The 12297-nt window shown below is 38.3% G+C and overlaps 1 protein-coding gene across 3 annotated transcripts in view; it reads left to right on the top strand.

Annotated features, from left to right (window-relative positions):
• The window catches only part of nol4la (nucleolar protein 4-like a), a 65765-nt gene that overhangs the window by 32194 nt on the left and 21274 nt on the right, over positions 1 to 12297 (top strand). Inside the window, exon 1 of one of the 3 annotated variants that reach the window (XM_066644500.1) lies at positions 46 to 163. The exons of 1 other annotated variant lie outside the window; for it this stretch is intronic. In XM_066644500.1, coding sequence (XP_066500597.1) covers positions 143 to 163 — 21 coding nt within the window. In that variant the 5' untranslated portion in view covers positions 46 to 142. Of the gene's footprint in view, positions 1 to 45; positions 164 to 1770; positions 1900 to 12297 lie in introns of those variants that run through there. One more of the 3 variants, XM_066644502.1, reaches the window with a different exon arrangement.

Here is a 12297-nt window from a genome sequence, read left to right as displayed (position 1 = left end):
GTAGGTTCCAGAGCCACCACGACCCTGAAATGGATAAGCGGTTACAGACAATGAAGGAGTTTAAGTTTTTGTTAGCAACATTAGCATCAGAGCTCCATCTCTAAACCAATGAAGCAAAATGTGGGTAAAATACATATCTTGAATGATTGACACCATTGCTGTGGTAAGTGGAAATTTAATATTTTGGTAAACCAGTTTTTTTAATCATTTTAAAATTTATAAATAAATAGAGTCATTATTTATAATATGCCTTTTCAATTATATTAATAGTCAATCAAATATTTGAAGAACCCAGAATGACCTTGCCAACCATGTGGACATTATTTTAGGCTCTGGATCCAATGCAACCCTGAACTGGATGTGCAGTTACAGAAAACTAACAAACAAATGAATGAATGATTCCACCACATTTACACTTTAATGTATTCCACCTACATAGTTTATTACATTTCACCAGCTACTTGGAGCCAAATTGAGCTCTATAAAAGATGGTTTTCATAAACAAAACACAGTATAGTCTTCCTTAATATATATATTTATATATATTTATTATAGTAATAAATAATACATTTTAAATTGTTAAAATGGATGTAGAGCATTTTGAAATTAAACATTTGCAGTCTTCAGAGGGTCTAAAAGGTTTTTAATATAAAAGGCGTACAGTTCCATACATTACGCCACAGGCATAAGGGCTGTAATATGCAGTATGTGGTTGTCAAGGTAAACTCCTTTAGCTTTGGTTGCCTCAGCAACAGTATGTACCTGAGTGCCTAGAATAGCATTTCATTACAAATACCTCTCTCTGTAGAGCTCAGAAATATGTGTGTCTGTATGAAATGAGATTTCAAAAAGCTGCCTGCTGTTATAAGTTGGGCATATAATGACCTAGAGTATTCAGCAGTCCATTCCAGAAACATTACAGTTCAGCACTACGAATTAAGCCAATACTTTACCAAGACTTTGTGCTGAATCTGATAAAGTATAATATGTGCTGTTGATGCTCCTTTCTGGAGCAGGGCATGTGTAGTTAACCTATCCGAACTTGATAAGTTACACTACATTTAGGGAGCTAGTTGTAGATGTTGAGTAATTATACGATATTGACACTAGGGGACAGTGTTCACCTACTAAATGTGCTGCTACTGCCCGGAGCACTTATCAAAATCTGTATTTTAGGTACTCGTGTTTTTATTAACAGTAGACATTCAGATATGTACTTTAAATATTTTACATTTAAATATTTTGTAGGGCCGTGTACTTAAGTTGAGTGAATACTGCAGTGTTTTCAATAGAACACGTTTGTTGAAAAATAAGTCTAAGCAAAGTTTCAAAAATATATAATAAATAGTTAATTTTATCGCGTAATTTAGGGTGGTAAATATGGCGTTAAATCATATATCATAATAATAAAATATATGTTGTTTTATATTTATGTGACACTCTTTATGCTAAAAATGGCCATAACTAATTTATATATTAGGGCTTTTTTACATTTAACTAAACAGGCTATAGTGTATATTCAAGTACAACAGCTTAATTTCCAAATAAGGGCTGAGGGGTTTTATAGACAGTCTAACAGTGTTTACATCAAATGCTTAATAAATAGTTTTCCATGGCACGAGCCCTTTAAATATTGTTCCCCTGACATGAATGTATTAATAAATGGGATGGAGAGGGATGAGGAAGGGTGGAGTCACAGCTGTCAGTTATCCCCGGAGCTGTGCGAGGCCCCGCCTCCCCTCCTCCTTCTCCACTTCAGTGTCAGTGAGGGTCCAGCGCTTAGAACAGAACTAGAGCCAACAGGACCCTGAGAGGGAGCGTGAGACTGTCGTTTTAAAACCCTGTAACCGGCTTCATAAGGCGGTTGAAGCGAAAAGATTGGTGCTGCAATCGAAAGAGGTAGGAGAGGAACGTTTCTCTTTTTTTGCCTTCCTTCATTAATTATGAAGTAACGGGATGCAGCCTCGCTTCTGTTGAAACTAACGCTAGTGCTTCAAATGCTAGAAACCTCTGACCGAGAGAACTTAACCCGGTTCTGTTTGACCTCCAGCAGCTAACGCAGCTTCAACATTCCCACCGTGCTCTGTTTTTCTGTGTGTTTGGATTTAGAGTCAGGGTTAGCTCTCGTGGGTAAAGAGGTGTAAACAGAGCCCTGCGTCTGTTTACTCTTTCTTAAAGCCAGGGCATATGGAGAGAGCATTTCTCTTCTGACCTTTATACCAAGTGTAACAACTCATCCTTCTTGTCGACTCTCAGTTAAACCGGTTGGCTAAATATTATCTCTGCTGTATAGTTGGCGAAAAAGTTATGGTGTCCTCCGTGTGTTAAAAAAATATAGGTTTGTTAAATTTCTGTGTGTTTTTCACTTTATTTGGGCCTTATATATTATCTCCTTCCATTTTGAGGCCCAAGCTCTGTATGTAATAGGTAGTATAGGTCTGTTCTCAGTGGCTACACCGTATTGCAGTCAATGATGAAACACACCTTATAGCTTCAGCGTGAATGGGCGGAGCTAAAATACTGCATGCTGAGTAGGCAGATATTTAGGCAAGTATAGGCCCATTGGTTTTTGTCTTGTGTTTGCAGCTTGGTTTCCATGTATTCACTGTATGCTTTTAAAACTTTTAACATTTCTATATTACAAAAAATAAAAAATAAAATATGCCTTAAAATATGGGCCCTCTTAAGTACAACCTTGTTCGCTTTCTCCCTTTTTTTTGGCATTAGGGAGATGCTGAACTACAGATTTTCACTGTCATTAGAGCTCTACTCCCCACTCAATTTCTTCTTCATTGATTGAGGTCCCTTAATACTATTCAATAATTTTAAAACTTTTTTTAATCGCACTAAGCATGAACTGTTATCACTCCATTCTCAGTCAGCTGCACTGGCTTACTGTCTGTGTTTGAATTCACTGCAGATTCCGGTTAAACACTGTAAGAGTCGACCATGATCTTCAAGCCACTCATTTATTCAGCTCCTTCACCCCTTTACCTTTTAAATCCTCAGCATGCACTCAAGTGCCTCAGCCCCTCTGACCAGGCTTTCTTTTCTGAGTGGCAGCTTGTTCAATGTCATGCCTCCCACTAGCGTTGTACAAATAATATTTTTATATTGTGATTGCAGTTTCAAAGATTGTCATATTCAGATCGTAACTACTGCAATTTTAATTATATCCTGCATTTTTTAGCATTGCTTTAAATAATGTAGTTTTAATTGCAGAAATTTAACATTACGCATAGCTTGTGAGATGGTAGTCTGGCACACCACATTCAGCATTCAAGTCTTTAACCTGAAAAAATTGATTTTTTTTTGTGTCCTTGGTGAAAAAGAGGCAAGATAATTTCACAGAAAGGGATTACATTCAAATTGTAGCCACAGTTTTGTCAGAGAAATTGTATTAAACTATGCAGCCTTACCACAAATATTTTAAACAAAGTGCTCGAATATATTCATGACTGCCCTTCTTTAAAAACTAGAGTGGAAAGCTATTGCTTTATTCAGTTCTGACTCCAGCCTCATTCTTTATAAGCTATGTGTAGTTGTAGGGTCTCCAGTATTTCTGGATTTGTTCTTTTGTGCCATGTGCTTTTGTGTTTCATTGATTGGTGGTTGCTTCTTGATGTTTTGTCAAGTAAAAGTGAACTTGAAAACTGGACATGCAGCTAAATATAATATAATAACCAATAATAATTATAAGGCTTATTTTTGTTATGAAAAGAGATTTAATCCATATTTGTAGAATGATTTGAAAATAACCCATGGTAACCCACTGTTTTTGGGGTGCTTTTTTAAGCCCCCCTCTTTAACATCAGCTTGTACTGTCCATACTTTTTCCCATCTCTGGATAAATTACTGTGTGTATCACTTTGCTTTTGTTTATTGCCATTGCTGCAGAGCCATACAGCTGTTCTGCAATTAAAAATTGCTTTTGTGTAAAACTGTTGCTCTAACAATAGAGCACAATGTACACTGCTGTGTTTGAAACAACAATGCACACAATCTGCATTAAATCAATAAGTAACATTGTGCGCATGTGTGTCTGTGTGTGTGTCTGTGTCAGAGAGAGGTAGAGAAAGAAAACACTTGCACAGGACAGAACAAGAGGATTTAAAAGCTCAATACACTGTACTACACATTTTCCATATATTCCTAAAATATATGGTTGGTTACATGGTTACATCTCTGTTAATGGTTTAAATTTTATATGCAATATAGCTATTGATTTATATCATTTTGTGTATAATTATTAGATATTTTGATGTATAAAAGGTTCTGTAAATATATCTTTAATATAACCTTTATTGCTAGCCACAATAAAAACACGAGAGTCTGGGCTATTGGCATTGATTAGATCAGTAATTGCATGATCTTACAAAGATGTACATTATTAATTAAATAATCAGAATGTCGATGAGTAAAAACACACCAAATAAGTATAATTGAGTGTACATAAACTTGGGAATCATTTTAAAAGATGTCATGCATGGTCTTTTTCTTAGTATGACAGAGACCAGTAGGGTAAATAAATAAATAAAAAGCTATGAAGCAGAGAAGATGAGTGGATGAATCAGTCATTTAACTATCATCATGTAAATCGACAGCTAGTCACTGAGATTTCTTTGATAATTTATATTTTAATTTTTAAATTTCTAATCAAGTAAAAAAATGCACTTTAATTGCATTTAATTTTATTTATGTATTTCTTAGAGCTCAAAAAGGAGAGATATAAGATAAATTTCATATTTATGATATAATTATAATTTCAGATATAATTAAATTTCATGTTTATTATTTGAAATGAAAGAAAACATATTTCTGTACCTGCTGTCCATTTTTGTCCATTACTAAATGAGCAGAAAATGGAATGATTCTCAAAGATTCTCAAAGTAAACAGTAATATTTGCTAGTTTTTGAGTCACATGGCACAGTGTTTGTCCAACCTGGGCTCTCCTTCAGTATACGGGACAGTCCAAACATGGAAGAGTAGACTATGTTAAAGTGTGTAAATATGTATAGATTCTACTGGTTCATGTCTTCATATTAAAATTTAAAAAGTTAAAATTAAAAAATGTGTTTTTTCCCGCAGATATTAGCCCCTTAGTGCAATGCACTTTTTTACTTTGTTCATTTAATATTATTTCCCAGTCCTTGGAATATTATATATGCATTCACACTACACACAACTCACTGAGGAAAGTAACAGAGGCAGTAACTCAGAGTGTCACTCAATGTTATTGTAGTATAACTATAGGCTGGAGTACATGGAGATAGTTATGTCCATCAGTATTTTAGTGTGTTAGAATTGCAGAAAGCTTCATGTGGTTTACAAAAGCAGCGGCAATGTTTCATGTTTCTCACGCCTTCCTTGCCTGCTCTCCACATTGCGGAAATGTGCACAAAAGAGCCAGGAAGAAGAGTGTGTCCGTTCGCATGAAGATGCATGCAGGGAATTAGCTATGGCTGACTGTGTGGGCCTTGGTCCAGTTTGGTCCAGGCCCACCTATGCCAGAACACTCAGAAACGTTAGCAGGGCAACTCTGAAATGCATGCTACCTACTTTAGGTGGAGCACAATATTAGAATGATTTGTTTTATCCCATGTTTTTAGACTTAGGCAGGACACAAAACACTTGCTGGTTTTATTTCTGTGTGTGAGTAGGTATAAGCACCAGACCTCTAAACTAACGTGTTAATGCACTCAAGAAGTGGTTCTTTTTATTTTTATTTTTTCATAATACGTCCCCTTTTAAAAATGTTAACCTTGAGTGCAGTAAACTATCCACAATGCATACTTAAAACTGTTGATGGACATTGTTCTCCCACAATGTGATGCGAAACTGAAAAGAAGTAGTGACTCACTCAATGGAACATTTTGAAAAACAAATGGCAGACAATAAGGCAAGTACAGAGGCAGTGTTGCAGGGGAACTAGACACAACTTGCAATAATGTGTCTTGACATAGCAATGCTCCTATATTTTTTTGTTATTAAGACACTGAGCAGCATTTTCAAATTCTGTGTAACCTGCCAAACCCATACTTTACCTTACAGTATTATTAGGCACACCCATTGTTTGAACTGTGTGTGCTGAATAAGGAGTGTGTTATAACTGTGGAAGTCAGGATGTCCTGGTGGGTGCTTATTGTGGCGAAGGGAATGTGAGAACGTGGGAGTGTTTTTTGTGTGACGGTCGATTTACTACAATCTTTTCAGTCTACGACCCCAAAGTAATCAGTGTTAATTTATTTTGTTTTTTAATCTCTTGAGCCCTGGATTTATTATTTAGTTTTTAATTGTACAGCATATTATTCAGTAACTACTTAGTAATTAAATATGTCTTTGATGATGAAACATGGACCCCCACATAAACACATTCAGAATGAAATTCTGAATGACTGATGACGCATGAATTCTACACTTAATTCTATACTTCACTCACGTTCTTTTTCAGTTTATCCTTTCATTTCTCCCACGCTTCCTCTCTCTGCGTCCTCATCCCCCACTCTATTGGGCTAGAAGCAGCTGGAGAGCAGCCCTCTGTGCTAAATCCTCTCTCAACTCATTAGACCATTTACCAGAAGCTCCTTTTTTCCTAGCTGAATCTGTCCAGTCTTCATCCCCCTTTTTTCTCACTCACATTTTGCTGTATCTTGATGGGCTTTCGTGTCCCTCCATCACATTATAGCACTTTAACACAGTGCTCCTATAAGCTTTTCTCTCTCATACTGATCTGACACACACACACACACACACACACACACACACACACACACACACACACAAATATCATTCAAAGACTTTTATCCCTGCTCTTTAAGTCTAGTATTCCCCTCTATATAACCCATTGTTTTCTCTTTTTGTCCCCCCCCCTCTCTCTCTTTCTCTCTCTCTCTCTTTCTATCTCTCTCTCTCTCTCTCTCTCTAAGCATCTCTCTCTCTCTCTCTCTCTCTCTCTCTATCTCTCTCTCTTTCTATCTCTCTCTCTCTCTCTCTCTCTCTCTCTCTCTCTCTCTCTCTGCATCTCTCTCCCTCTCTCTCTCTCTCTCTCTCTCTCTCTCTCTCTCTCTCTCTCTCACTCTCTTTTTCTTCCCTCCTCCCTGTATTATGCCATGCCCTACTTGGTACCTAATAGACCCAACACCAAGCACATCAGGGTCTAAACAAACTTCATAGGGAACCATATTCCTCTTGAGGTTAAGCCTATGAATCACAAACATCCATGTATTCAGGAGCCCCTGTGCATGTGTGTGTGTGTGTGTGTGTGTTCAGGTTAGTGTGTTAACGGACATAAGAGAGCATGGGAATGCATTGGTGCTGGGGCTTCAGTCTGAACTATTTTTGTCAGGGTTCTTTATAACGCCTCTTTCTTGGGGCTGGACCTACTGAACTTTTTCTACATTGGTTTGTATTGAGATATGTGAACATCAGATACATACAGGTACACAACAAATGGCAGAATCATGTCCACCCAAAAATTGCAGATGTTGCCTTGCTTAGAAGTGAACTGTTTGCTGTAGAACATACTTTTATTGGTGCACATCAGCACTGTACTCTCTGCACAACTTGCCTACTATTATCATTGTTTATTGACAGTTGCTTGTATCGTTCTTGCAGCACAAAAAGATATCTTGTACACGCAATTTGTTTTTGTTACTAGGAGGTTTTGTTTTTCAACCTGGTTATTTGAATTTAAACGTTGTGAATGTAAGTTAAGGAATCAATAAGAGAGTGGAGTTAAATATGGCTTGTTTCTGTGGCATTTACACCTGAAGAAATTATAATAGGTTAAATCCTAATTGCATGGTTATATTGTGGCTAGGGCTAGCTTCAAATATTTGGCTGTTCAGGTATTCATTCATTGGTAGGTATTCTGTTTTTTCATTATGAGATTCTGGTATTCATTTTCTTTTATAAATTGATAAAGACAGTGCTCCACTCCATCTGTTTTCAGGCTCTACAGCAAAAAAAACGGTCTGCTCCCCCAGCACTTCGTATTCATCCTCATCAACATAAAAGTCCAGAATGAGGCCTAAAAGGGACTAACACCCTACAACAATACACTTACAACGAAGCGTGGTGAAACTACAGTTCATTTTGTCAGCTTTATACCTTGAATTAGACCACCTCCACGAAGCTCTGGTTAATTCATGTACTCTGTGCCCTTTGCCACACAGTGCATGTGCGAGTTAGAGAGCAAGTTAGCAGGAGCTGCACCACAGACTCTGGATTTTAAAGCAGGCATCGAATTCAGATTTTCTGAACGACAAAAACTGCCACAACACACACACACACGGAAAATTGGAATATTCGCCATATTAAGCTACCAAAGCTCCAAAGACCTAAAAATGGTATTCGGGACAGCCCTAAGTGTGACGTAAAGTATCCTTGCCATATAAATGGTAGGTAATTACAGTTGTGATTATACACAGGATAAGATGTTATTTATCATATGTCAGTTCATTAAAGCTTCACATAAGGCCCAGCCCTCTCTCTTCCTACCAGTAACAACATGTCTGTTATCATCTATTGTTGAACATTTATATGAAATAGTATCCTACGCCTAACTCCATATAAGAGCATGATAGGTCTGTAAATCTTGCTTGGAGTTGGGGTGGGTCGGGGACGCAGTAATGTAAGTAAGAGATATAAAACAATGGGTGTCATATATTTAGAAATTACCTTGTAAAGCAGTAACAAAACAGTATTAAACACATAAATGCTACATGCATACAGTACTGCGTACATACGGCACAGTACATGCAACGGTTAGCACTGAGTCAGCGATGGTTGCTTCAGGGTTGTTTCACTGATCCCTCATCTCTTGTTGTGTAGTCAGTTACAGTCTGAGATAATGTTAGTTTAGTTAGTTATCATGGGAGTGAAAATTAGAGACATATATGAAAGGAACAGTCTGTCTCTTGAGCTGAGCCTTTAACCTATCTCTCTCACCAGCCCTCTGGCTGTACAGTCCTCTCCCACCACCAGCCGACTGCATCACACGATACACAGTCCTCTAGGACTGATTCTCACAACAAGATACTTTTCTTCAGCTACTGATAGATGTCAGATTCCTCTGCATATTCTACAGTCTCCACAATGTTTTTAAAGGGATAGAAAAGGCTGTGATGAAACTAATGTCTTTGATCATACAAAACACATTTTTGGGGGATTTTTTTTTGTCTAATAAATTTAAACTGTGAAGCATTCTTTAATATTTCAGGATCTTGTCAGGTATCATCTGAACACTGACATAATTTCCAGTGAAGGTATGATTCAAAGGCAACCGTGAGTTTAGTCAGTCAGCAGTCCAAGTCATTGAACTGTCAGTCTTTTTTTTTTTTTTTTTTTTTTTTTTTTTTGGAGAAAGCACATAGTGGCAACTTTCAGTTTTCAGAATGTCTCTGCTTGCAGTAGGGAGCTGCGCCAGTCAGGATTCGCTTAAGTGCTTTTTCACATTACCTTTGAGCTTTGGCAAGTCTCAGTAGGACAATATGGGGTGCTGGGGTGGGGGTTGAATCACAGCCCATAACAGTGGCTGCTACAAATACTGCACCCATGCACTCTTCATCTTTCTACCCCCACCACACACCTCCATATGCAGTGCACACCCACACGTCCTTCTCTTTCTACGGCCTCTCTGTTCTTTTAACGCCCCCCCCCCCAATCCCAGTCTGCCCGTTACCATGGGAATCGATAAACACTGTGCAAGAGGGAAAGATATATAGGGTGAGGAGCAAAGCAGAGAGAGAAAGAGAAGAATATGGAATTGACATTCTTATACGCTATCAGCACAGGGCCTTGTTTGATTGGAGTGCCAGCGGATGGGGTAAGGCAGGGGGTGGGGGTGGTTAGTAGAGAAACTGCCAGTGGTGTTTTGGGTGAGGGTACTGATGGGGGTTGGGGGCTTGCTTTTAAGGGTTTGTATATAGGACCAAGCAGATACATGTGTGTTTGTGTATTTGGAGAAACAGGAAGGAATACCACCATCAAGGCCTGCAAGGACTTTTAAAATTTGTCCATGTGATCCTTGTGATATCAATTGTTTATATTCACACATAAAACATATTTTTTTATTGTATACATAGCCTATAGGTACATTCATGCCTATATATAATACATATGGGACACATGCATGACTCCACATCTTGACATTGTATAAAACCGAATGTGAGTGAGTGAGTGAGAGAGTGAGTAAGTGAGTGAGTGTGAGTGTGCGGGTATGTCGAGTAGTCATGTGGATGGGTAGGCAAGGGGGCTTAGAGAATGTAGAAATGAGGATGGGAATGGGAGGTGGCAGAGCTGTGTGTGTGTGTGGGTGGGTTTGGTAGGGGCTGGGGGATGGTTATGGAAGGGAGATTGTTATGATGAAAATGGGTGAGGGGATGGCACATGCACAGGATGCTAAGGTGGGGGCTGGTGACTTCAGCGGTGTAGGCCATAAGAAAGGTCCAGTCTGATTAGTATTGGGAAAGCACACAGCAGTGAGAGACTGGGTTAGGGATGGAACCATAGACTAAAATTTGCTAATTATAACAGTGTTGTTTCTGTTAACCATATGTTATTACCCTGATAAACAGCGGTGATAGATAGTCTAATTCTAAACATCGTTCTTAAAAGATTGCGTCAGGACAGAGACATTATAAATAATGTATAGTGTGTGAAAACCATGGCGGAGGGATTTTACATATTTTTGGACATATTCAGGACTTTTTTAACAATTTAAATGAAGTCTTAAAGGCAACATGGACAATTGTTGCCTTTAATTGTTGCCTAACAATTGTTGACACTGTTAAAATTACCAAAGAAACTTATTTGTAACTTGTGTTGTTTAGTTCTGTAGCACTTTTGGTTTTTGTTTAATCCACCCTAAGTAATGCAAGTGTAACAGCAGAAATAAGACATTATTACTGCCTTATGGAGCAGAAATAGAGCAACATCCTCATCTCTTTTCATGCTTTTTAATGTTCAGAGGTCTCTCCAACGTCCAAAAGCCTCCAGATACCATTTCTTTGACGTTGCTCAGCATTTCGGACCTTGACCCTTGGTATTTTCCCCCATTTACCAATCTAGGGATGTGACACAAACAATGGGAGAGATAGAAAATGTGAGGAAAATCTTAATTAAAAAAAAACAGTGAACATCGCCTCTAACAATGAAGTATGCAGTAATTTTTGTTATTAATTTTACATTAGGGATTTTTCAAACAGTCCTTCCAGTAGTTTATAAAGGCAGCTGTGTTTCCTTTGAAATCACAGAGAGTGGTGTGTTCTCTTCTTCACCTTGTATGATTTGATGTAAAGGTTTTAGAGCCATAGTGGTAAAAGAAGGTTTTTGGACCAAGAGTAAAATACAGATGCTAATATTAGCTTTGCCAGATGGCAGGGCTCGTCCGAAGCTCTGGATGGTTCTCTAGAAAAGCAGAAAGCTTATTCATTCTTCTATTGTCAGTGCAATCCACCACATGAAGAGGTGTCTTTACACCTGCCAGCAGTTCGTGTAGGTGATAAGATGGGTCATAGCACTTGACGTGTGTCAACATGTTTTAAACATGCGCACACGCACACACACACACTCCTGATAATCATTTTACACTTGTTCGTGTTTTCTTCTTTACACATATTCATGTTCTACTAGCAGGGAGTTTACGTTGGTGTTGGACTTACATATGGGTAGAGATATTTTTAATTGATTCTAATTAACTAGATATAGTGTTTCAGAGTAAGGAACACAACAACATATGTTGGTCTGGGTGGGCAATCAGGAAAAAATGTAATATCACCCTTTAGGCTGTTTTTATGATACATTACATCAATCATACCTCATTGTTTCGACGCTCACTGTCCATTCTCTCAGCTCCACTGACCATACAGTCATATAGTCCAGGTATTTTTTATGTGTGGTAGATCATTCTCAGCATTGCAGTGACACTGGCGTGGGGGTGTGTTACTGTGTGCTGTGTATGTAAGATTGGATAGTCCACTAACCAAAAATATTCAGCCAACAGTGTCCTGTGGGCAGGAACCGTGACCACTGATAAAGAACTACAGATCATAATGTGATCACATGTGATGTAATTAATTGCCGTCCCCTATATCCAGGGACGGTTTTACTCCAGAATCAGGGCTGAGAGCCACTGCCTTATCAGATCAGCATTTATATTTCTGTGTATTGACAGTAAGCTACATAATCATGTGTTCCTCTCAAACTAGACCCCATTTTCCTTGCACTCCTCAGTCCTGCCTGTGCCCTCCTCCTCGTCCACTTCTGTAAGTGTCACGCTACGTTGAGCATCTTTG

Source organism: Hoplias malabaricus, chromosome 14 (genome assembly GCF_029633855.1).
Source record: "Hoplias malabaricus isolate fHopMal1 chromosome 14, fHopMal1.hap1, whole genome shotgun sequence".
Taxonomy (NCBI): Eukaryota; Metazoa; Chordata; class Actinopteri; order Characiformes; family Erythrinidae; genus Hoplias; species Hoplias malabaricus.
The sequence above is the reverse complement of the archived record's forward strand: the minus strand, read 5'-3'. Positions and strand labels throughout refer to the sequence as shown.